Genomic DNA, 27,927 nt, shown 5'->3' on the forward strand with positions numbered 1-27,927 from the left:
TAGCAAATCTGCACACAGCAGGACCCTCCAATATGCAAAATAATAATGAACAGATCACATTTCTTGGTGATATTGATTGAGTTGTACCAATTATTCAGGGCACCAAAGTAATCTCCCCAGCTTTTCTTCAATTAAATCCCCAAGGAGCCTTTAATTACACCGGAGAGCTAACAATTCTTGCTTTACTATTTCACCTGAAATGCAGCAGTTCAGACAATGCAGAATTCCCTCAGTCCTGCACTAGAATGTCAGGCCTAATTTGTGTTCAAAACCTGAAGTAGGACATGAACCCATACCTTCTCACTCAGATCTGAGAATGCAAATGAACCTTGACTAAAAACAACACTAGAACTTTTTTTTAAATTGACTATTCCACCTTCATTTCGACATCAACTATCACAGTCCTCCAGGCGTTCCCAGAGGATTGTTGTCTATTTTATAGAAAGGACGTGGTTGCACTGGAGAGGGTACAGGGAAGATTAACGAGATGTTGTCTGGCTGGGGAGTTCAAGTTGGGAAGAGTGTTTGGATACGAGCTGGAAATGTGTTGCTGGAAAAGCGCAGGTCAGGCAGCATCCAGGGAACAGGAGAATCGACGTTTCGGGCATAAGCCCTTCTTCAGGAATGAGGAAAGTTTGTCCAGCAGGCTAAGATAAAAGGTAGGGAGGAGGGACTTGGGGGAGGGGCGTCGGAAATGTGATAGGTGGAAAGAGGTCAAGGTGAGGGTGATAGGTCAGACTGGGGTGGGGGCGGAGAGGTCGGGAAGAAGATTGCAGGTTAGGAAGGCGGTGCTGAATTTGATGGATCTGACTGAGATAGGGTGGGGGGAGGGGAAATGAGGAAACTGGTGAAATCCGAGTTCATCCCTTGTGGTTGGAGCGTTCCTAGCCGGAAGATGAGGCGCTCTTCCTCCAACCGTCGTTTTGTTGTGGTCTGACGATGGAGGAGTCCAAAGACCTGTATATCCTTGGTGGAGTGGGAGGGGGAATTGAAATGTTGAGCCACAGGGTGGTTGGGTTGGTTGGTCCGGGTGTCCCAGAGGTGTTCTCTGAAACGCTCCGCAAGTAGCCGGCCTGTCTCCCCAATATAGAGGAGGCCACATCGGGTGCAGAGGATGCAATAGATGATGTGTGGAGGTGCAGGTGAATCTGTGGCGGATATGGAAGTTTCCTTTGGGGCCTTGGAGGGAGGTGAGGGGGGAGGTGTGGGCGCAAGTCTTGCACCTCCTGCGGTTGCAGGGGAAGGTGCCGGGAGTGGAGGTTGGGTTGATGGGGGGTGTGGATCTGACGAGGGAGTCACGGAGGGAGTGGTCTTTACGGAATGCTGATAGGGGAGGGGAGGGAAATATATCCTTGGTGGTGGGGTCCGTTTGGAGGTGGCGGAAATGACGGCGGATGATGCGCTGTACATGGAGATTGGTGGGGTGGTAGGTGAGGACCAGTGGGGTTCTGTCCTGGTGGCAGTTGGAGGGGCGGGGTTCATGGGCGGAGGAGCGGAAAGTGGAAGAGGTGCGGTGGAGGGCATCGTCGACCACGTCGGGGGGGGAAATTGCGGTCCTTGAAGAAGGAGGCCATCTGGGTTGTGCGTTTTTGGAACTGGTCCTCCTGGGAGCAGATGCGGCGGAGTCGAAGGAATTGGGAGAATGGGATGGCGTTTTTACAGGGGGCAGGATGGGAGGAGGTGTAGTCCAGGTAGCTGTGGGAGTCGGTCGGTTTGTAGTAGATGTCAGTGTTGATTCTGTCGCCTGAGATAGAAATAGAAAGGTCGAGGAAGGGGAGGGAGGAATCTGAGACTGTCCAGGTGAATTTGAGGTTGGGGTGGAAGGTGTTGGTGAAGTGGATGAACTGTTCAACTTCCTCGTGGGAGCACGAGGCGGCGCCGATACAGTCATCGATGTAGCGGAGGAAAAGGTGGGGTGTGGGGCCAGTGTAGTTGCGGAAGATGGATTGTTCCACATATCCTACGAACAGGCAGGCATAGCTGGGGCCCATGCGGGTTCACATGGCTACTCCTTTCGTTTGGAGGAAGTGGGAGGATTGGAAAGAGAAGTTGTTCAGGGTGAGGACCAGTTCAGTCAGTCGAAGGAGGGTGTCAGTGGAAGGGTACTGGTCGGTACGGCGGGAAAGAAAGAAGCGGAGGGCTTTGAGTCCTTCGTGATGGGGGATGGAGGTCTACAGGGACTGGATGTCCATGGTGAAAATAAAGCGTTGGGGACCGGGGAAGCGAAAATCATGGAGCAGGTGGAGGGCATGGGTGGTGTCCCGAACGTAGGTGGGGAGTTCTTGGACTAAGGGGGACAGGACGGTGTCAAGGTATGCAGAGATGAGTTCGGTGGGGCAGGAGCAGGCAGAGACAATGGGTCGGCCGGGGCAGTCAGGTTTGTGGATTTTGGGCAGAAGGTAGAAGCGGGAGGTGCGGGGTTGTGGGACTATGAGGTTGGAGGCGGTGGATGGGAGATCCCCCGAGGTGATGAGGTTATGGACGGTCTGGGAGATGATGGTTTGGTGGTGGGGGGTGGGGTCATGGTCAAGGGGGCAGTAGGAGGAGGTATCTGCGAGCTGGCATTTGGCTTCAGCGGTGTAGAGGTCGGTGCGCCAAACTACTACCGCGCCTCCCTTGTCTGCTGGTTTGATAGTTTGGATAAACTGGGAACAGGAGAAATGGAGGGGGATCATAATGGAGATATGTAAAATTTTAAAAGAGGCACAAATAGGATATTCAACAAGGACCACTTCCCCTTGGTGGAGGGATCAATGATGGGAGCAATTAGATTTAAGCTGAAAGCCAGGCAGTTTAGAAGGGTTTGAGGAAATATGTTTTCACCCTTTGGTGGGAATCTAAAACTTACTACCTTTAAGGGTGGTAAAGGCAGAACTCCTCATTAAATTTAAGAATTATTTAGATATGCACTTGTAACGTGAAAACATACAAGGCTATGGGGCAAGTGTTATAAAACAGGATTAGAATAGTTAAGTGCTTGCTTTTGACTACTGCAGACTCAGAGGGTTGGAGGGTCTTTTTATTGTGCTGTAGACCTCTCCGATTATGAACAATTAACCTCACTTGGTCACTCATGACTACATACAAAATGGCCAGTCCCCTAGTTGGTTCAACAATTAATGTTCTTGACTAGCCAATGGCAAAGATAAACTAGTAGCATTAAAATCAACTTGAAATTTTTCAGACAAATTCCTCAGAAATTAATTTGTTTTGGATGAGATTTCTTTTGCATTCTTCAGAACTGCACAAGTTTTCAAGGTCATGAAAAATGCCTTGTGTGCAGGGTGTAAGGAATTGGAAATGGGCAACCCGAACCATTTCGGCAGCATTACATCAGCTGCTAAACAGTTTCAGGACATTGCCTTGGTAGAGCTTAAGGCCCTTGTTCAGACTTAGGATTAGCAGAATCCTCCAAGAACATATGATCCAATATAAAACTCACCAATAACACAAAAATGCTCAGACTGTGTGGTAAGGCAAAGAAAGAGTTATTAAAGTAAAATAGCCATGAATAAAACCAACATGGAAAAGCATCTTCACATAAAATGGTAAGGATATGGAATTCACAACGACATGGATTATTTGGCAACAGGATAAATGCACTTAGGAGGAAGCTAGATTAAATTGAAGGATATATTCGTCGAATTAAATGAATAATGATTGAAGGGACGTGTGCGCGACAACTGAGTCAATTGATCCAGTAAGTTCTGTTGTGTTTTTCTAATCTGTTACAATTCTGAGTCAATCCCAAGTGTAAATGTTGCTCACTGAATGAACCCTGCTCAGTCTACAAAGATTTTAACCAAATTGTTGCTCCTAAGTCATATCTGCAATTATGTAGAGCAACCACATCATAGCCATGAATATAGTTGTTAAGAAAGAAACAATTTCTGGTAACCATGGAAAATAACCGCAAATTTAATCAGAACATTAAAATTTACCTGCAGGAAATGGTACTCACCAGAACTCTGAAAAAGTAGAGATATTCTGCTGCACCAGAATAATTGCCACATTCATACTGGAATTTAGCATATCGGTATAAGGTGTCCAAATATTCTTGACGAAACTTCAAATAAAAATAGATTAAAAAATAAACAGCATGATAGAAACAAGTTTTCAGAACTGAAAATATTGCGTCTGTTATTTAATAATTCAGGACAAATTATAGTATTTAATTACATGTAAACTGTAATATGGTATGCAGATTTTCAAATATGCCATTTTTCATCAGCTTTCCAAATTAAAGATAGAAAATTGAGTTTTCCAATGCATCAACCCAAGTTCCATTTGACATCAGAACATACCCTAGGTTCACTATTTGCTAAAAAAAACCATTTTAGCAAACAGTCAAGTAGTTTGTCACAATATTGATTGCACCCATTAAAAATGAAGTCTGTCTACACTGTCCAAAACATACTAAACAAAAGAGCAACAGTAGATCATATGTCAAGGCCCCTTCACCAATTAATGATTATGACTGATCTTAGGATTCAATTCAACCTTCCTGCCTGCTTTGATATTCCACAATCCCATGCCCAAGAGTTGAATGAATTCAAAGACGGAGTAGTCACAATCTATTGAGGAACAGAGTTCAATATATTCACAACCATTAGAAGACAGCAATTTTTCAATTCAGTCATATGATTGACCCCTTATTCTAAGACAGTGACATGTTTTAGATCCCCTAAGCAATAGAAATAATCTTTCAGCATCTGCCCCCTCAAGTTGCTTCTTATATATCCCAATGAGCATGCCTATAAATTTCTTTAAACTCCAGACACCATGGACCCAATTTACACAGTCTCTCACAAATGACAATGTTCCTGTTCATTAGGATCAAGTTAGTGAAGCTTTACTGCATTGCCTCCAATTGAAGTATATCCTTTCATAAACGTGGAGACCAAAACTACACAGTACTCCAGACGTGATGTCAATTTAGACAATAGACAATAGGTGCAGGAGTAGGCCATTCAGCCCTTCGAGCCTGCACCGCCATTCAATATAATCATGGCTGATCATTCCTAATCAGTATCCTCTTCCTGCCTTATCTCCATAACCCTTGATTCCACTATCTTTGAGAGCTCTATCCAACTCCTTCTTAAATGAATCCAGAGAGTGGGCCTCCACTGCCCCCTGTGGCAGAGCATTCCACACAGCCACCACTCTCTGGGTGAAGAAGTTTCTCCTGAGCTCTGTCCTAAATGGTCTACCCCGTATTTTTAAGCTGTGTCCTCTGGTTCGGCACTCACCCATCAGTGGAAATATGTTTCCTAATGCCAGAGTGTCCAATCCTTTCATAATCTTATACGTCTCAATCAGATCCCCTCTCAGTCTTCGAAACTCAAGGGTATACAAGCCCAGTCGCTTCAGTCTTTCAGTGTAAGGTAATCCTGCCATTCCAGGAATTGACCTCGTGAACCTACGCTGCACTCCTTCAATAGCCAGAATGTCTTTTCTCAAATTTGGAGACCAGAACTGCACACAGTACTCCAGGTGTGGTCTCACCAGGGCCCTGTACAGCTGCAGAAGGACCTCTTTGCTTCTATACTCAATTCCTCTTGTTATGAAGGCCAGCATGCTGTTAGCCTTCTTCACTACCTGCTGTACCTGCATGCTTGCCTTCATTGACTGGGTGTACAAGAACACCCAGATCTCTCTGTACTGCCCCTTTACATAAATTGATTCCATTGAGGTAGTAGTCTGCCTTCCTGTTCTTGCTACCAAAGTGGATAACCATACATTTATCCACATTAAACTGCATCTGCCCACTCCAACTTGTCCAGGTCACCCTGTAATCTCTTAACATCCTCATCACTTTTCACCCTGCCACCCAGCTTTGTATCATCAGCAAATTTGCTAATGTTATTGCTGATACCATCTTCTATATCATTAACATATATTGTAAAAAGCTGTGGCCCCAGCACGGATCCCTGCGGTACCCCACTGGTCACTGCCTGCTATTCCGAAATTTCAAACTTAACATGGAATTCAGGAGTATTATGATCACTAATTTCCAATTTTTTCATTACAATGCTACAAATTAACCCTAATTCATTACACAATGCTAGGTATAAGATAGCTTCACACCAGTAGGTTTCACAGCATCAACAAGCTGTCAAAAAAAAAAAGCAAACTCAACTTCTTGACCACCCTAGCTAATTTGGTTGTAATCTTCATTTGGGCTATGACAAAATCCTGAATCAATTATCACATTGTTTTTACTTGATATGCAAATAATCGCCTGTTTAATCTTCAGTCAAATGGTATAATTACTGTTGGCGGTGGGGGGGTAAATCTTGCCTCTTATTCCATGCGCTGTTGTTGAGCTCCTTCTACGGTTTGGGTATCATGGTTGCTCAGTGGTTAACACTACTGCCTCACAGCACCAGGGACCCAGGTCCGATTCTGATCTCCAGTGACTGTGCGGAGTTTGCACATTCTCCACATAGATGCATGGGTTTCCTCCGGGTGCTCCGATTTCCTCCACAGTTGAAAGACGTACAGATTAGGTGGACTGGCCATGCTAAATTGTCCCATGGTGCCCAGGGCTGTGCAGGAGAGTTGGGCTAGCTATGGTAAATGTGGGAATATAGGGTAGGAGGTTGGGTCTGAGTGGGATGTTGTTTGGAGGGTCAATGCAGACTCGATGGGCTGAATAGCCGTTTTCAGCACTTTGGGATTCTATGATTCTAGCTTCCACCCATACTGATTTTACATTATGCTGTTCAAAAGTTAGATCCAAGGTCACAAATGTCCTTATGCCATCTTTTACTATCAAGAATACTTATTCTTTGCCTTTCCTGTCTGTCCTTTGGAAATACTACATACCCTCAAATACTTCTTTTCCAATCTTGATTAATCTGTAATCATATCACTGGCATGGCGACTGGCAATTAGATCCAAAGCATTTATTCCTACTTATACTACTAATTCATCTATCTTATTGCAGATAAGATGGGAGAGACAGTGGTAAATTCACAGGACTAGTAATCCATCATCTGAGGCTCATGTTCTGGGTTTATGAATTCAAATCAGACTACAGCAAATGGTAAAAATGGTAAATCTAACCACGTAACTCACAAGTATAGCCCATTTGGCTCACCACCTGTCCTTCGGGAAAGGAAATCTGCCATGCTTAACTGGTCTAGCTTACATGTGATTCCAGACCCACAGCAACGTGGTTGACTCTAAACTGCACTCTGAAATGGCTCCAGCAAGCCACACAGTTGAAGGGAGATTAGGGATGGAAAAGAAATGCTGGTTTCGCCAGTAACGACCATAAATGAGTAAAAATAGATATATCATGCACTCAGATAAAGAAACAAATTGCATTTATATATTTCTATTTCCTGCAATTACCTCAATCACTGATTTGCAATTTTCGTTAAACTAACCATCCCTTCCTGTTCCATTCTGCTTGAATTTACTATTCCAATGCCTCAACCTTTTCCCCGGATTTCAATATCTACCTCAAGCATAAGGGAGAGTATAAATACTTTGATTCACTAGTTATTCACGGATCATTTCACAGAAAATGAATTACAATATTATGCTGCATTCATTATTAAATATTCACAAAAATCAACAAATGCACACTTACTCCATGCTTATCTGCTAGATAATCAAACAACATGCGTCCGTCCCTGTTTAATGGAGAAAAGTTTTTAAAATTAATAATTTGAAATGCATTGAGCAATAATTCATTTAGCAATTATTAGAATTAAAAGATATTACAGGAATAATCTTCTATGATGTTAAGAGTAACAAAAGGATGTTTTGTTTTAAAAAAGCAATTCATATTTGGAAGCAAGAACAATGCATCAGCCAACAATTTCTGGGACTATTAGCATTCTAATGTCAATTAAACCACTGCAAGTTGAAGAAATCTTAACACTCTTTATTGTGATTGTACATGTACACTCATACAATCACCAGCACCAAGATAGATCAGAGTTTGGTGTCATTTCAAATTAGCCCAAATCAACATTTAAATGTTCACAAAGCATACCTAACAGTCTATTTTGTTGAACTTTTGGTTGGCTTTTTATTAAAATTCCACCAATTCTGCAAAAACAACTGAATGTGCAGTGTGATCAGAGTGTGAAAGCTTGTCGAGTGCAGGTGACAGGCTCCTAAATACACTGAGGTGCACTTTCAAATGAACCTTTTTAAATCTGCGATGAAACCTGATGCAGGAGCATAAGTTACTTGATAAGCACGATATACTTGCAATCTGTCGTTTTTTTCAAAAAATGGAACCATTTTTGCATGTCAAATTTGTTATAAAGATGTAAAAGATTAGTTGTGTCGTGATGGTAAAGCACCCAGGGAAAATCTTGGACTTGTGCAATTTCTTTTAATCGTACTTGGCAAAGTCGACTCAAGGTGTTCAAACGGTTTGAAGAATTTGATACAAACTGGTTCAAAAAGGAAGGAGACAGAGGATGGTGGTCAGGGATTGCTTTTCAGACTAGAGATCTGTGACCAGTGGTGTGACATAAGGATTGGTGCTGGGTCCACTGCTTTTCGTCATTTATATAAGTGATTTGGATGTGAACATAAGAGATATACTTAGTAAGTTTGCAGAAGACTCCAAAATTGGTAGTTTAATGGAAGCCAAGAAGGTGACCTCTGAGCACATTGAGTCTTTGATCAGTTGAGCCAAGGAGTAGCAGATGGAGTTTCATTTAAATAAATGTGAGATATTGCATTTTGGCAAGGTCCTGGTGAGTGTTGCTTAACAAAGAGAGCTTTGAGTGCAAGTTCATGGTTCTTTGAAAGTCGAGTTGCAAGTAGTTCAGATAGTGAAGGTGGCATTTGGTATGTTTGCCTTTATTGGTCAGTGCATTGAGTATGGGAGTTGGGAGTCATGTTGCGGCTGTACAGGACATTGGTCAGGCCACTTTTTAGAATGCTGCATTCAGTTCTGGTCTCCCTGTATAGGAAGGATGTTGTGAAACTTGAAAGGGTTCAGAAAAGATTTAAAAGGACTTTGCCAGGGTTGGAGGGTTTGAGCTTTAATGAGAAAATGATTAGGCTGTTGCTACTTTCCCAGATGCATCAGAGACTGAGGGGTGACTTAATAAGAGATTTATAGAATCATCAGAGGCATAGATAGAATGAATAGCCAAGGTCTTTTAAGTATAATCAAGAGCATAGATTTAGGTTGAGAGGAGATAGGTTTAGATTGTGAAGGGAAAGATTTAAAAAAGGGACTTCAGGGGCAACTTTTTTTTATGCAGAGGGTGGTGTGCGTATGCAATAAGCTGCCAGAGGAAATTGTTGCGACTGATACAATTGCAACATTTAAAAGGCATCTGGATGGATATATGAATAGGAAGGGTTTGGAGGGATTTGGGCCATGCACTGGCAAATGATTTGGGATACTTGGTCAGCATGGACAGGTTCGACCAAAAGGTCTGTTTCCATGCAGTACAGGCCTCTGACTCGGTCTCTAATTATGGAAACCTCTTCAGAATATCTTTATTCAGATTGTTTTCTTCATCACGTTTATACACACTACAAAATTACTCAACTCTTAATATTGGGACATTGGAATAGCTTATTTTGACAGGAATTAGCCTTACACAGAAAAGTGATAGTCCTTGATGGGTTGTATCATTTCAAGATGATTTTTCTCAAATATTATCCTTGTTATTTATCACATTTTTAAAAATCCCTTTACCCTGCACTGCAAACATTTGTTCCACCTTTGACCATCTCTGTGCAAGATCATCCAAATGCATATCCATCTCTCTCCTCAATTATTTTTGAATTTACTTTGACCCAACCAATTTCCACCAATGCAGGAGAGAATACATAATCATCAGCATATATAATCGCTGACAACATTCACCACTGAGGCAGGAAGTAGTTTGGTCAACTGAAACAAGAAAATAGCTGCCATGGTTGAGAGCAGTGTTCAATTTGGCAACCTTCTTATTGAATTCATGGAATGCACAGACCTCGTGTAGTATCATTTACAATCAACCGCAAACTTTACAACAGTTATACTTATACTGTGGTTTTATCTAGAGTCTGAAAGGTCAGTAGCTTATCCAATTTACAGGTACAGAAATATTTTACTCAGATGTACAGCACGGAAACAGACCCTTCGGACCAACTCATCCATGCCGACCAGATAGCTCAAACTAAACGAGTCCTACTTGCCAGCACTTGGCCCATATCCCTCCAAACCGTTCTTATTCATATACCCATTCAGATGCCTTTTAAATGTTGCAATTGTACCTGCCTCCACCACTTCCTCTGGCAGCTCATTCCATACACACACCACCTTCTGCGTGAAAAAGGTGCCCCTTAGGTCTCTTTTATATCTTTCCTCTCTCACCTTAAATCTATGCGCTCTAATTCTGGACTCCACACTCCAGGGAAAAGACCTAGTCTATTTATCCTATCCATGCCCCTCATGATTTTATAAACCTCTATAAGGTCACTCCTCAGCCTTCGAAGCTCCAGGGAAAACAGCCCAACCTATTCAGCGTCTCCCTATAGCTCAAATCCTCCAACCCTAGCAACATCCATGTAAACCTTTTCTGAACCCTTTCAAGTTTCACAACATCCTTCCAATAGGAAGGAGACCAGAATCGCATGCAATATTCCTACAGTGGCCTAACCAATGTCCTGTGCAACTGCAACATGACCACCCAACTCCTGTACTCAATACTCTGACCAATAAAGGGATTTATACCAAATGCCTTCTTCACTATCCTATCTGCCTGCAACTCTACATTCAAGGAGCTATGAACCTGCACTCCAAGGTCTCTTTGCTCAGCAACACTCCCTAGGACCTTACCATTAAGTGTATAAGTCCTGCTAAGATGTGCTTTCCAAAAATGCAGTACGTCACATTTATCCGAATTAAAGTCCATCTGCCAATCCTCAGCCCAGTGGCCCATCTGATCAAGATCCCATTGTATTCTGAGGTAACTTTCTTCACTGTCCACTACATTTCCAATTTTGGTGTCATCTGCAAGCTTACCAACTATACCTCCTATGTTTATATCCAAATCATTTATATTCTCTTAGTATACTTGCATTGCAGGAGCGGGATCATACAGCAGCCATGGTAAATCTCCCCTCAAAATTTGCTTACAAAGACAATTTCTGTACAATCAGAGCAGCACTCATTCAAAGCACCAGCGAGAAATACAAGTCTATACAGGGTTTCACGTGCAGTCAGAATAGGAAACGGCCAGTCCACGGAGCATCAAAACCTATATTTTGATAACTTTTTTTTTAAAACTCTAACATTTTAGCTTTAAATAAAAATCATTTTACCATTCATGGGATGTGGGTGTCACTAGCAAAGCTGGTATTTACTGATCACGTCAAACTCCTCTTGAACAAGTGGTGGTGAGCAACCTTCTCGAACTACTTCAGTCCAGATGGGAGAACTGATCAGTTTGCATTCAGTCAACAATTCACTTCTGACCTTACTATAGATGGAAGGTCTTTGATGAAGCATGTCAAAACGGTTTCACATTAGTCTCCAAAGACCACAACCATCTTCTTGTGATTCAGACTGCAGTTAATGGGAGTATTTTCCCACACAATATGTAACGACTTATTTTTAAAATTATTTTTGGATGCTGCTGTTGTTTTGATTTTGAAGACAACAGCGAATGTTTGGTTTGAGATTAAGCTAAAATTTTAATAAGTGTCTTATTGGAACAGCACGTTATAGAGTTGGAGGGAGATAGTATGCAGTCAAGAGAAAAGGGGGCTTAGAGTTGTGAATAGTTGTTGTTTCATGTTCATTTTTAGAGTTAAAAAATAAATTGATGTTATTTTCTTTAAACAATGGAATCTAGGAGTTCTTTGTTACTCATATTTCAACAGATTAGGTGAGCTTTTCGGGGTGTTTGGTTTAATCAATAGAGGGGGTTCATCTCCATGTCGTAACAATAATTAAACATAAATAGGGCTTATTGCAACTTTAGCCATCTTGTCCAAATACAGATTTGGTCAAAGACTTATATTTATTTAAAATTCAAATCCACATCTAAGATTGACTCAATTACATTTCAATTCAAAATATTTAACCAGGGTCACTTATTCAAAAAAAGGCACATCTTTCTATTAGCTACACAATAGAAAACTACATTTTCTTTAACTCATGTTAAGTGACCAGCAGCTAGGTCACTTTGGAGTAAGTTATAATTTGTATTAATTAGTGTTATATACAGTCAAGCATTGTCAGTGCTATAACTCCAGAACACTATTAAAGTTCAAAGTCAACTTCCTTCAGCCTTGTGGCTCAGCTCCTTAATAAAGCACAATTATACAAGGACTTAACTTCAAACGCCCAAGCAGCTTGGGGCACCTAATTACCATTTAACAACAGTAAGAACAACCGGATGAACACAAGTGTTTGCCATACATAAAATAGCTATCATCATTCTATTATTTGTTTTAAAATTTCTACACTATAAGGAGTTTGGTCCATGTGCATCATAGCGTGTAATTTCTAAATATCTTCTGAACATGAAAAAGGGAAATGAGGACCACCTGTTCAGCATCTGATGATCAGCCCACAAGTGGAAGTTGTTGAAATGCATCTCATCCCATCCTTGCTTACCACATGTTGACTCTTTGCAAATGTGTCTTGTTACAATGAAAAGCAAGGGGAGGAAAAAGGGAAAATAATTTTTTTCCTCTGCATTTGTAAAATGCTTAACTGCTTTTTAGTGAGCTTTACTTTAGATTTGCAACGAATAGTTATTGGTATCAAGCATCCCTACAGAATACAACAGCTAGCTGGGATTTTATGAAGATTGAACAGCGTTGGTATCTTAAAATGCCATCAGGTTCTGCTGTTGAATCTAATCACCTATTTGAAAACTGTACTGCATCACACAAAGCATTTGCCTGTCACTCTGTTCAGTTTCACCTTCACTCCCAGACTCAAACTGTTGCCCTCTGCATTCTATGTTTTGGCACTGGAACACTAGTTCAGTTTCTGTCCTGTACTAGAGAACCAAAAGTTAAAAGGACAATGTGCTGGAAATTACTGAAAAAAATGGAGTATGCAACATTGGTGCACAAAAAGGATACTGCTGATCATTACCAGAGAGGTAATTTACTCTATTATTACACTGTGAACACAGTGCCTCAAGCAATGCACAGGGGTCTGGAGCTGGTAAGCCTTTTGCCAGGAATGCAGAGGCCAGGAGATTACATGTAAACACTACTGTCGACTGATAGGATAGGTGGGAGTTTGAGCCTGTAAGGGTGGGAAGGAAAACGAGTCAACAAGGTAAAGGGGAGGTATTACACAACGGAGATTTAAAAGCAAATGCATAAAAACAGTTCAGGTTAAGTATTAGCACCTGACAATACTGAATTAATAGTCTCTTCACAACAACAAATTCAATAAATCTTGCATCCTAAACACAAATAAAAAGTGGGCCATACCACCAGCACTTCATCTGGAGGCTCACTAACGGTGATGAAACGTCTGAAAACAAGCCTTCCAGCTCAGCAAGCAAACTTCCATCCAAAACCTTGCATCCTTAAGTATAGGCTCTGTCTTTTGAAGAGCATTTCTACACCTCTAATCTTTCTGAAGCAGACATTTATGGAAGTGAATGTGAGCTACAATATTTTCAATATCTAATCTTTTCTGAAACTTCCTAAAGCAAGTCACAAAACTGTCACTGTTAACAGCACTTTACCCTTCAAAGACTTGGCTAAGTAAATCCAGAGCTTTCGGCAGTGGCTTTTAATGAAAGCTGTCGCTAACTCTTTCATGCCTTCAATTTTGTATCCTGTATAGCTCCATGCAGGAAGTACTAAATTCAGATTCAGAACTGAAGACATGAATGGAGAACTGGAAAATGTTAGTTAACAGCTTGTAATGTCAATATTACTCTGCTTTTTGAAGTAATATCTATAATGGGCTAACTGATCGACAAGAGGGCCAATGGTTCATCTGCAATTATATATAAATCTGAAAAATTATTTCAAAACAAATGAAGGGGTCACACCATTATTTATTTTTAAGAATCAGTTGAAAATAAATGCATATTTTTGCATATCATTTATTACATGTTTAAATGAACACTTTAATATATTAGTAGGGTAAGAAGCCTAGAAAAGTGCCAAATCAGGCCACGTGAGGAAGTGGACTATCAGTAGAAATTGAGTAGTGAATCAAAGCTGCAGAATATGCTAAACTCATCGTACCAGTGTCAGACACATTAACCATTCAAAACCAATTTCATCCAACATCAGGAAATAACAATTCTTTAATTTTATTCCAACTATCAAATTAATAACTAAAGCAGATAGTGAGCAATATCAATTTCATTTCTGTAATTTGTCCCTCTTCCTCCCCATTTTAAAATTGAAATAGTTTTTGCCTTGATCTGATGCTGTTCCCAGCACACAGTTCAATTGCCCATAGGCTTCAATTTCAAATGCGAACTACTCAAAGTTTAATCAACCTAATACAATTCTTCTTCAGCATACCAACCAAATACAATATTTTTTTAAAAGATAGTTCAGGCTGGAATTGGCTCAAAAGGGAACACGTTGATAATTTAAATTGAACTAGTACAACTGCCTTAAAACTTATCAAAGACTCTCTCTTCTCAAAATGAACAGAAAACAATACAAGTCCAGTAATAAACTAAACTCAGACAAAACAACATCTATAATGCTCTGAAATAGTTTCCCACTGCTGTGCACTCTGAGGCAGATAGGGCCATTTTTTTCTTTATGATTGCAGAGAATTGGTCAATTTTACCAGCTCAATGCTTCTGGCCAGGCTCAAAGACTTCCATCATACAGAAAACCTGAAGAATACCAATGGGGTGCTTGCCTTCCACATCAGGCAATTAGAGCCCAGTTAATAGTTTTTCTTCTTTCATGTATAAAGTGTTGAGCACCAGCCCCACAGCTAAGAACTCTGAATAATCCATTCACGTAACCATTTCATCACAGTTGTTCATTGGACGTCATCGCTCAATATCCTCATTTCAAAAAATATTTGGTCAGAGACAACGCACAACAGAATGCTGGTGCAAAAACCTAATTACTGGCCTTTGGGACAAGGGTTTGGATTCACTTCAAAGTGACAGTAGGAAAGTTACCGATTGTTAAGATGATCCATAATAAATGAAACAAATCTTCAACCCAGTTTCTCATGTGTTCCCAGGTAAAGAGGCTGTACCAGCTATGAGCAGACAATTCTCATCACTCATTACAAACAATACTGACACTTGGATTGCCAACACATTCAAAGGCACCACTATAATGACCAAATTACAGTGGAAGTTTTAGCATCACTGCACGAACTATTGCTGTCATAAAGCTACTCAAAAGTAAAAATTTTACTTATGTATAAAACCAGAATGATTAAACATTTTAATCATGATTTGGTGATACCAGTGTTGCACTGGAGTGTGCAAAGTTAAAAATAACAAACACCAGTCCAACAGGTTTATTTGGAAGCACTGCTCCTTCATTAGGTGGTTGTGGAATATAAGATCATAAGACATAGAATTTATAGCCAACATTTACAGTGTGATGCAACTGAAATGATACATTGAAAAAAACCTGGATTGTTTGTTAAGTCTCTCATCTTTTAGAATGACCATGTTGGTTTTAGTTCTTTCGTATGTAAATTCCAGAACCTTTTTTAAAGTTACATTCTCAAGTGAAATTTAACAAAAGATGCCATGTCAGCATAGATAATCACTGAAGGTGTGAAGTGCCCTGTGTGAGGGTGTCTGTGCCTCAATCTTCAGACCGATTCTATTTCTAAAAAGGGGATTTATGGAATTGTACATAAATTCATGCAGTTTTTGATCAAAATAAAATGTAATTCTTCAAGTACAAATTCACCCCTCAAACTTATATGTGTATGTGTGCGTGTGCATGAGTGTGACAGTGTAAAGGGGTACAAGTCTGTGAGAGGGTGAGCGTGTGGATGTGTACGTGTGAGCGTGTATGTGGGAGTGTATGAGAGCGCTTGTGTATTTGTGATGGCCTGTGTGTGTGTGTGTGTGTGTGTGTGTGTGGCGTGGCAGTGGGGTCACCTGTAGTATGAACCCAAGGTCTTGGCTGAGGCCATACACATGGATACCGAGCTCGTCTATCAGCCTCAGCTCAGCCACTTCATGTTGTTGCCTGCCCCGAAGTCTGTCTCGGAGGATGGTTACCCAAAGGTTAGAGGTAGAATGTCCCAGACCGCAAAAGTGTGCTCCGACTGGGAGAGAACACTCTTCTGTGTTGATTGTTGTGCAGTGTCCATTCATCCATTGCCGTAGAGTCTGCTCGGTCTCATGAATGTACCATGGACCTTCAGGTGACCACCTTCAAGGAGGACTTTGGAGCCAAGTTTCCTCACGAGCACACAAAACACACACACAAAACAGTCTGAATATTGGGGAACAGGCAGACAGTCTCAAAGGACACCTCACACCTTCAATGCATTATCTGAGCTGACATGGCACCTATTGTTGAAGTTCACTTGGGAATGTAACTACAAGAAAGTTCTGCAATTTACATATGAAAGAACTGAAACCAACATGCACATTCGAAAAGATGAGCGACAAACAATCCAAGTCTTTTTCAATATAATTGGAATTACAAATTACATCACACTGTAAACTTTTGCTATAAATTCTGTGCCTTATGTTTTATACTCCACAACTATTCAAACCATCACGAGCTCCGAAAGCTAGTGCTTCTAACTAAACCTGTCAGACTATAACCTGGTGGTGTGTGATTTTTCATTTTAAACATTTTAAATATTTCAGTTAAAAAGTAACAATTTAACCAGTTTTCTCCAGTCGCTCCTCAGCGCTCCCATTCTAAGAGCATTTTAATTTTATTTTTGGTTTATTAGATGCTTTTAGTTTGAACATCTCTTGCTGAGCTTTCACCTTTTCCTGGCTTCACTGTCCATTTTTAGAGGTCGCAGCAACTTCACAAAACTGCATTAGAACCGTCTTTGAAACATGTTACAGCCAAATAAAATGGTGTGTATAAATATCAAGAAGAATGCATTAAATGCTCAATCTGCGTACTGGAATGAGTCATGCACAGAATAGGCTCTGACAAGATATGGAAAACCTAGAAGATGAGAGGAAGCAATGGGATTCAGGTGACTATCTACACAAATCTCTGATGTAAACTATGCAATTTTTCATGACAGTTGCTGTAAGCTTGGTTTTCTGAAGTTGAGATCACAACCGTTGGATATTTATGTATAAAGTTAATAATAAGCTTGCAAATTAATGTAACTATGGTGATTTTGTTTAAAAAGCAGTTATTTATAAGCTTGGCTGTAAGAGTGGGTGGGTTTCATGGCAATAAGAGATTTGCGTTTGTGACCTACCACGGTAAATGGGGTCCTCAAAGTTTTGTTAAGAGTTCTGGAATCCATTCTTTTAGCTTGAGGGAGACCCCTTTACTGAGAGAGAAACTTTTAATTTCACTTTTAACTTTGAGTAATGTGTTTAAAGAAAAAGGATGGCTCTACCGAAAAGTGCTTCTGATAAGAGAAGGAAGTTATGAGTTAAGTCCTTACAGTGAAGAATTAGTGTTGGCTGCAGAGCAGTCAAAAGCAGGACAGGAGTACTGTAAGGCTCAAGTGTACTATTGCCCCAGGAAGACAATACCACAGTTCCAGTTTAAAAGTTAAAAGCCCCAGAAGACTTCAATCAACTAAGGCGTTAGATACAGGAATACTAATGCGAGCATTATACAAGTGGTGTTTCAACTATTGTACCAATGCTGTTTTGGGTCTATCCAAAAAGCAGTTTTGTTTCTTTTGAACTGATAAAGGAGTGTTTTTCATTAACAGAGTCATGTTTCAAAAACGGGGGTTATATTTACCTTCAGTTCAGAAGGTTGAGGGGTGCTCTAATCAAAGCATTCAAAATGATAAAAGCGATTTATTCATTTAGCAAGAAATAATGTCACTAGTCTAGCATCCAAAACCCCTCACTAATATTCTGGGGACAGAAATTTGAATCTCACAAATGCAGATGATGAAATTTGATTTTAAAAAACTGGAATAAAAAGCTGGCCCAGTGACAACCACTTTGACTGTCATAAAAATTCATCTGTTCTCTAATGTCAATTAGTGAGGGACATTTCCTTGTATATTTTTAGTTTAGTTTAGACTTCAGTGCCACCTCTGAACACCAGCATGTCAACCAAAACAAGTGGAGGTCCCAAGGGCAGTGGGTGATTCCCAATGTATTCCCTGACCTCAGCATCTTCAGAGCAAAAGAAGAACAAGGTCTCACCATATTGAAATTGCTGACCTCACCCTGAAACCTACGAACAACCAGACACATTGGCAGAATTCTACATCAATGGAATTTGAACTGCATTTACTTAAAACAAGGATGAGAGGTATACTTAGGGCACTAGGCCCAGGTAGCACAAAAGTCACCAGTTCAACAAAATCACTGCACAGTACCTAGATTTTAAAAAAAAGTTAAAATCTTTAATTACTTTGCAAATACTCATGATAAGACTCATTTGTCTGTCGCCCCTCATTCGACCTTTAGTTCTAATTGCAATCCCTCACATGGAAGAAACTTGGGGTTGTGCATTGCCCTGTATTTGATGTGGCTTGTCAAATCTATTAATGACACCTTCCCCAGAGTCAGTCCTCCAACTTTGATCTGCAAATATATATCCAAAGCCTCTCATTTGATCTTAAGCTCTACAATCTGTTGGTACCTCACAGACCCAGGACTTCAATGGAATACTTTCTTTAATGTACCAGTAAAAGTACACTTAATATAATTATAATAAATATATAATTCCTTGGACCATTCATCTACATGCTAAAATAATTTAGTAGCAATACTTATACTGTAATTGGAAACGTCAATTAATGTGCAGGGTCAGAACTAAAAAGCAGACACTCAAAACAAAAACTACCAGCATTTGAAATATTCTCCAGATGGAGATTAATAATTTTTTTTTTCTACTAAACAAATTTAAAATGTGAAATATAGAACAGTTCTGCTTTGAGTAACCTGAATCAAACCAACTCCATTCCCCAAATTTGAACAGAGTTAATTATGAAACCTCTACTCCCACTTGCCCTTTAAACAATAAAAAATTCTGGAAGATAATTCATAAAGAACTGTTGCCATTGCAAGTGCACAATTTTGCCATAAGATTTGCAGATTAAGAATTTCAGTATTTGCCATACAATATAGAATGAAACCATCCAGCCTGTGTCTGTCCCAGTGTCTTCAAAGACCGACACAATTAGACGCTCACCTTAGTTCTGTTCCCATAGTCCTGCATTTTTTTCCCTTATATTTAGTTCCCTTTTGGATAGTTTCTTCCATTCCCTTGGGTTGTGCACTTGAGTTTGCAACAACTTGATGTGTTAAAAGGAATGCTCATCTCAACCTCACTGGTTCTTTTACCTATTAATTTAAAGGGTTCTGTACCTACATATCTTTACTGCAAGATTATGCAAGATGAGCAACAAGAGAACTAGTGACACAGCTTCCATTCAGAGTTTTGAAGTGCAATGAAATACGCTTCAGTAGTTGGTGGCACATGTAGGAGCACAAGGTGCAGCTCTGCATTTATGACTAAACAAGGATGGTGAGCTTCAAATCTGCCCTCCCCATTTCTACCTTTGCGTCAACAAGGGAAAACTGCATTAGCCAAGACACTATTGTGTACTTCACAGTTGCTGATGAGCTGGAAAACAGAATTTTACAGTACAGAAGGAAGCCATTCGAACTATCAAATCTGTACAGGTTCCCAAATGAGCTATGAAATGTGTCCCATTCTCCAGATCTCTGTAGCCCCTAAATTTATCACTTCTAAATAGATGTCCAACTCTTCTTTAAAACCTCCTGCAGAACCACCTTCACCACTCTCTTAGGCAACACATGCCAAATCCTAACAGCTCTGAGTAAAGAAATTCGTCCTCATCTCACTCCTAGCTCTCTTACTGACGATCATAAGATTGTGATCCCCAGTTACTGACATACCAATTATTGGAAACAAAGTACAGGATCCTTTCTTCACTGTTAAAATTATTCATAATTATCAACACCTCAATAATGTCACCTCTTAGTCTTCTCTGCTCCGAGAATAACTGAAATTCCTCATTCCTGGTATTATTCTAGTAAACCTCCTTGGCACTCTCTCGAGGGCTTCAACATCCTTCTTTCAATAAAGGTGGCCAGAATGGAACACAATACTCCAAATGTGTTCTGAACAATGATTTGCTGAGGTGTAGCATCACTTGCAGAGTCAAAAAGAAAAGTTGTACAGCATTGAAACAGATCCTTCGGTCCAAACGGTCCTTGCTGACTATAATTCCAAACTAAACTAACCCGACCTGCCCTGCACTTGGCCCATATCCCTTCAAACATTTCTTATTCACGTACTTATCCAGAATGCCTTTTAAACATTTTGACTATACCCACATCCACCATTTCCTCTGGTAGTTGATTCCACACACAAACCACTGCGTAAAAAAACCCTCGTCTTTTTTAAATCCTTCTCGTCTCATCTTAAAAATATGCCCCCTCATCTTGAAATCGCCCACACGAGGGAAAAGATACTTGCAATTCGGCTTATCAATACCCCTCATGATTTTATAAACTTCTATAATGTCACCCCTCAACTTCCCATGCTCCAGTGAAAAACACCCCAACCTATCCACCCTCTCCTTATAACTCCAACCTATTTGGAATTGTCATATTTCTATCAAGTGTACTGTAGAATCAATAAGAGAAAACATTGAAGGTGAAAGATTCCACAACCAAAGTTGCTTTTTGGTATTGTAACGGACAGAAACAATTAGCATGAACAATAATTTGAAACGTTTGATCAAATTCTAGTAACTGTGGTAAGCTGCCAGGAACTGCAAATCATGATAGTCCAGGTCACTGAACACTTACAATAGAATGAACCAAAACAGAAATTGCTGGAGAAACTCAGGAGGTTTGGCAGCATTTGTGGAAAAAAAGAACAGTTAATGTTTTGAGTCCAGTGATCCTTCTTCAGAATGGACATTGGCCTGAACCAGGGAAGGAGACTCTGGTATCTACCAATCAGCGCACATACACACTTGCACTGGCAAAAAAAAAGTTTCCACTGAAAAGAAACTCAAGGAAATCCCTGGCCAATGGCGCCTCAAGTCAAGGGGCTTACAGTGTGACTAGGAACAGCAGAATCTGCAATCAATTAGTGTCCTATAAGCCTCCTTTTAAAAAAAAAGTGTTTCAACGGGCCTGGCCACTTTCAGAGAATCATCCACATAAACCTTGATACACACTGCTTCAGTAATCCCCTCAAAGTTGTACCATGGAATCTGTATTGACTCTCCATGTTGCTTCTTCCAAAATGGATTACCTCATTCTTTCTCCATACTGAGAAATATATCACTGAGCTAGTAGATTAAACATGAAAGAATAAACTTCAGCTCATTAGTTCCAGCAAGGTAGCCCATGTGGTTCACAAATGTCCTTTAGCAGCAGAAATCTGATATGCTTCCTTGGTCTGGCCTACATGTAACTGCAGGCCCATAGCAATGTGGTTGTCTCAAATACCCTCAAAAAACATTCAGCTGTATTTTACTACTAAAAAAGACTGAAGAAAAGGAATGAAACTGGACAGATACCCAACTTCAACGTAGGCACCAGAAAATACAAGAGCAAACACAGCTCTGACCATGTGAGAAATCCTCCTCACTAACTTCTGAGGACTATTGCCAAACGTGGCAGAGCTATCTCACAGGCTGGTTAAGCAACAGCGTGATATAGTCACATGTATGCAATCATACCTTACAGACAATGGCCCAGGCAACAACATCACCACCCCTGGTTATGTCCTGTGACACGAGCAGAGATGGCCACATAATGATATACAGTCAAAGGAGAATTGCCTTGGAGTCCTCAACTTTAAACCTGGACCCCATCCTAGACCCATGTCTAATGTTACCATATCAAACAAAATCTCCTGTTATTACCCCTTCCCCTTGGCTGATGAGTCAGTACTTCGTCGTGGAAATACCATGAGTGCTTCCTCCAATTCATAACAGCACAAAATGTACTTTGGGTAGAGAACTTCAGTGTTCATCATCAAGATTGACTAAGCAGCATCAATGACATGGCTATGAGATTGGATCTACGACAGGTGGTGAAAGAAATAATTAGGAGAAAGTGAGACTGCAGATGCTGGAGACCAGAGTTGAAAAGTATGGTGCTGGAAAAGCACAGCAGACTAGGTAGCATCCGAGGAGCAGGAGAATCGACGTTTTGGGAAGAAGGGCTTATGCCCGAAACATCAATTCTACTGCTCCTCGGATGCTGCCTGGTGAAAGAAATATTAAAAGGAAAAATAAAATCACGAATCTGCATGCCACTAATCCATCTGTCTTTTACAGGATCATTTGGCATGACCACCACACCGTCCTTGTGGAGATCATATCCCATCTTCATATTGTGGATACCCTCCATCGTGCTCCATGGCATCATCACTGTCCTGAATACAAGTGGCTTTGAACCGATCTAGAAACTCAAAACTAGGTACCCAAGTGCTGACTGCCATCCGCAACAGAACTGTAGTCAAACACAAATGGCCTTGCATTTCCCTTACTCTCAATATTACCATTAAACCAAGGGACCAATTTTGGTTCAATGCAGAATGCAGGAGGGTATGCCAGGACCACCAGACACACTTAAAAATCCAGATGGAAATCTGGTGAAGCTACAACACAGGACAGAATAGAAAGGCTTAAACAATTTCCGAACCAACAGATCACATTTAAGCTCTGCAACATCTAATTGTGAACAGAGGAGAATATTTAAGCAGTGGAGGAAGCAGCTTCAAAAGTATCTCCATCCTCAACGATGCAAGAGCCCAGCACACCTGTGCAAAAGATACAGCTGAAACATTTGCAATAATCTTCTACCAGAAGGGCTGATTCGATGATTGATCTGTCTCCTCGAAGGTCTCCAGTATCATAGATGCCCGGCTTCAGCCAATTTGATTCATTCCCCATGATATCAATAAATGGGTAAGAGATAAGCTAAAGTTGTTACAATGTGCAGCAATAGTACTGAAGAGATTGCTCCAGAATTTGCTATATCCCGGGCTGAGCTGTTTAACTACAACATTGGTGTCTACCCAAAAATATGGAAAATTGTCCAATATTTCCTGGACACAAAAAGCTGGACAAATTAATCCAGCCAATTACCACCCCATCAGCCTACTCAATCATTGATAAAGTAATAGAAGGTGTCATCAACAGTGCGAACAAGCAGAACTTGCTTAGCAGTAACCTGCTCATTTATGCTTATCTTGGGGTCCATTAGGATGAACTCAGCTAGAACCTTGCTTCAAACATGATTTAAGAAAAAAAAGTGAGTGAAATTTGAATAGGAGGTGAGAATGACTGCCCTTTAATGTCAAGATCACATGTGACCCAGCGTGGCATCTCCCGAATCAATATAAATAAAGCTTACAGTTTGCATGGATATCAATTTAAATTACCTTCAATCATTAAGTGAAAAACAAATAGAACCTCAAATTCAAAAAATGCTCCAATCCTTACTATTCCTCATTCAAGAACTCCCGGATATTAAGCAAACATTGTTATTCAACTCCAACATGTTATTATTAAAATATATAGATATATTTTGATACAGCAAACTTTATTTTAAATAACATCTTATGAACTAATACTCCAGACAAACCAGCAAAGAATAAATTCCTCCCTTTGGGGCAGCACGGTGGCTCAGTGGTTAGCACTGCAGCCTCACAGCACCAGGGTCCCAGGTTCGATTCCAGCCTCAGATGACTGCCTGTGTAGAGTTTGCACATTCTCCCAGTGTCTGCGTGGGTTTGCTCCGGGTGCTCCGGCTTCCTCCCACAGTCCAAAGATGTGCAGGTCAGGTGAATTGGCCATGCTAAATTGCCCATGGTGTTAGGTGCATTAGTCAGAGGGAAATGGGGCTGGGTGGGTCGGTGTGGACTGATTGGGCCGAAGGGCCTGTTCCCACACTGTAGGTAACCTAATCTAATTTAAATACCACAAGTTTACTGTATTATCATGATCTCCACGATATCAAAGTAGTCAGTTGAGGATGCAAGTGAGAAGGCTCTCTGCCAGTAATTTTTATTTAAGACAAAGTTGCATTATTACTTAAGTGATTTATGCTGCAAATAAAAGTATAACAGTGATGTATGTACTTCCTGCATTACATTTCTATTAACGTGTGTTTTTACACTGATTATGTGGATCTCTTGATCAACTGGAATATTTGATGAACCAGCACACCTCTGGTCCCATAGGTGGTGGTTAATAAAATGTTTGCTGTACATATTGGAACAGAATACAAAAATTCAACCTGTAACAACAATATGAAACTTGGAGGTGCAGTGAACAGTGAGAATAATACAAACTGCCTGCAACAAGACATGACATAGGCTTGCTGAAACTTTATTGCTGGAACAGCACAGCAGGTCAGGCAGCATCTCGGGAACAGAAGATTCGACGTTTCGGGCACATGCCCTTCTTCAGGAATGAGACATAGGCTTACAGAAAGGGGAGACAAATGGCAGATGAAATTTAATACGGTTACGATCCTGTCGTGTTAGCGCGCCACAAACCAGGTCCCAGCTGTTCCAGATGTTGTACGTACTGTCTCCCAATTTACCTGACTTTCAGACCAAGGTTGATTAGAAAACATAGACCAGATTTCTGTACTAAAAAAAATGTTTTACTCTAAGTAACTAGATGATAGCCAAAGTAAACAGATATAAACCAGTGGTACACATCTACTCTACGAAAACACTCATTCTCTTTTAAACGCCCTCTGTACATACAAACAAATGGGAAAAATAAGATTATTGGTAGAAGAAGGAAAAAAAACTGCAAAGTCAGTTCAATGGTCAGCTTCACTTGTAACCAATTCCTTGACTTGTCATAGTCTATATATTGCAGGAGCTCACAACCACCACAAAAAAAGTTCACAACAGATATTGAATTCTTTGCTATGAAATTATACAGCTATCTTGGTGAATCCCTATTTTTAAAAGTAGTTCTTTTTGTTGTAGTCTACATTTTTTTCAAAAGACAGAAATAAAAAGACACTGAAGTGGGATGTGAGATGATACATTTCAGCTGAGGTAAATGGGATCAGCAATATGGACTTAATGCTACAATTCCTAAGTGTTTGCAGAGTTAGAGGGACCTGAGAGTTCACATAAATAGATTTTTAAAGGTGACAGGTCATAGTGAGAAACTAGTTAGCAAAGCAAAAGGATATTTGACTTCATAAACTGAGATAATGGATATGATTGCAAAAACATTATGCTGAACTTTTACAAAGCACTGGTTAGGCCACCACCACAGAACTGCATCCACTTCTGGTCACTGCACTTAAGGAAGGATGTGACGGTCCTTGAGAGGGTGCAGAGGAAATTTACCATGATGATAGATTTTAGTTACCCACTTAGATTGGAGAAGCTTGGGTTGTTTGCCTCTGAGGTAAAGGAGATTGTTCAAAGTTGATATAATTGTGTTCAAATCTATCGAGTTTATATAAAGTTTATGGACATAAATCGGAGGTTCAAGCAAAACATTGACCCCTTGAAATATTACAAAACTAAATACTACAACTGTAAATTGCACCATTCACCCATTTAACTCTAGCAGAGTTTGCCCACCTAAGTCTGCTTCAATGTTGAGAGCTACTGCCCGGGTCGGGACATCACCCTGCTATTTTGCAGCCCCCAATGCAAAAATCACAACACTCAGCAATTGCTGCAGCAAAATAAATAGTTTCTTCAGGTACTAGAAAGAAAACCATTCATGGCACTAGTCGTGAACAGACTGGAATGGATGGTGCTATCTGGAATATACATGAAAAACACAATTGTAACATACCATGCCCAAATGAAAAATGAGACACCTCAAACAGGAAAACATCTTGTGCAAATGTAATCAATTCTGTGCAGCAGTTTTCATTTTGGAGTACCTACTAATAAATTTAAGGCATGTTGACATGTGGCAAGTAGGACAACATCTAACCAGAGATTACAAGTGGAGCAACTTATTACAGAGTAACCTTTTCAGTAGAGCAACAATTTTAAAATCAGATCAGACAATCGGCACACAGTTTACCACTGTTGATGTCCACATATGACATCAAGATAAACATGAACTGAAAATGCTGCTTCTAGTTATGAAGTCAGAAGTCACACAATACCAGGTTATAGTCCAATAGGTTTATTTGAAATCATAAGCTGTCAGAGAATTGCTCCTTTGTCAGGTGAAGTGACGAAGAAACAATGCTCCAAAAGCTTGCAATTTCACATAAACCTGTTGGACTATAACCTGGTGTCATGTAACTTCTGACTTCAGTCCAACACCGCACTTCTACATCATGTCTAATTATGAACACATTGTACGAATTATATTTGCTTACCTGGTTGATTGCATTTGCCTTGTTGTTTCTGGATCCTCAAACATCTTGACAATTGGTTCAGTTTCTGATTGAAGCTGTTTCAGCTGAGCAACAACAGTCGTTCGCTTCTCTCGCAAGGCTGTGAATTCAAATAGATCAGTTTCACACAAATGATTATGGGTGTGGGCTTATACAAGGCAAAATGTTCAAGCTAACCCAGAATTTTAATTCCTCTTGAATTCTCTTGAAAGATTACATATAAATGATAGTTAATTATACAAATACAGTTTTATGCCTATTTTGAGAATGCGAGCGTTCCACATTAACTTCCCACTTATATTAAGTTAGCATGAGTTCTCAATCAATGTTGGCTTTAAACATCAGTTTGTCATCCGGATTTCAGAACAGTACATAGTAATTCCGCTTTGATCTACTCACTGACACTGTTTAGCTATGACTCCTTGCACGGTTGCCTCAAAGTCAGAAAGTTGTGGGTTCAACGCAATGCTCAGGGATCATTGCACTCCTAGTACAGTTTTTCTGATGAACCCATTAAACCAAAGCTATGTCTGCTCTCTAAGGCAAATGGAAAGGATTCCACAGAGCTTTTGAATAGAGTGTACTGGACTTCTCCTATTGAAGCAAATGCACTTAACACATCAACTGGTAATTGTCACATCGTCACATTACAAAGAAGGAGAAAGTGAGGTCTGCAGATGCTGGAGATCAGAGATGGAAATGTGTTGCTGGAAAAGCGCAGCAGGTCAGGCAGCATCTAGGGAACAGGAGAATTGACGTTTCGGGCATTAGCCGAAGAAGGGCTAATGCCCGAAACGTCGATTCTCCTGTTCCCTAGATGCTGCCTGACCTGTTGCGCTTTTCCAGCAACACATTTCCATCTCTACATTACAAAGAACTACACTTCAAAAGTACTTCATTGGTTATAAGGTGCTTTGGGGTGCCCCAAAGCCACGCACTGCAGAATTGCAGGCATGACAGAAATCAAAGATGCTACAGAATTGCAAAGTACTCCAGAAATGCAAGTTTATACCTTCTTATTGCAGACAACATTCATTACAATTCATGGATATAACAAGCTAAGTTATGGTGACCCCAGCCATAATAATTACAGCTACTTTTGGAGAATTCTCAAAAATTTTGTTTTTTTCCCCTATCTACCTTGTACTCAAGGCTATAGATTTCCACCACCCCTTGCTTATAATGGGAGCATCAAGGTTATCAAACTGCATTCCTTTATATGGATGACGAACGTGAATTTTCTTGATTTTCACTGCAACTTAGAATTCAGAAATGTTGTTATTGCTGTGCTCAATGACCGTGTAATCAAGTCAAGTAAAGCGAGAGCTCAATTATGATTCGAACTGTTTGCAGCATCTGTCAATGCACAGAAAACCACTCAATCTATTTCAGAATCAGTAAGAAAACATTTACGGCATTTTGAATGCCTGTTTTGCATAGGTTTCTGGCA

General features: G+C 40.3%; 1 protein-coding gene across 1 annotated transcript in view; it reads right to left on the bottom strand.

The window, feature by feature from the left end:
- LOC122549252 (eukaryotic translation initiation factor 3 subunit E) overlaps positions 1 to 27,927 on the bottom strand; it is a 156,995-nt gene that overhangs the window by 122,862 nt on the left and 6,206 nt on the right. The window contains exons 3-5 of the mRNA XM_043688743.2: positions 26,460 to 26,577; positions 7,601 to 7,643; positions 3,962 to 4,066 (exon numbers count right to left, since the gene is read on the bottom strand). Of these exons, the coding sequence (XP_043544678.1) occupies positions 3,962 to 4,066; positions 7,601 to 7,643; positions 26,460 to 26,577 (266 nt within the window). The remainder of the gene's footprint in view (positions 1 to 3,961; positions 4,067 to 7,600; positions 7,644 to 26,459; positions 26,578 to 27,927) is intronic.

The sequence above is a fragment of the Chiloscyllium plagiosum genome, unplaced genomic scaffold (assembly GCF_037043375.1).
Source record: "Chiloscyllium plagiosum isolate Xiang-an unplaced genomic scaffold, Cpla_swu_hap1 HiC_scaffold_4, whole genome shotgun sequence".
Classification (NCBI taxonomy): domain Eukaryota; kingdom Metazoa; phylum Chordata; class Chondrichthyes; order Orectolobiformes; family Hemiscylliidae; genus Chiloscyllium; species Chiloscyllium plagiosum.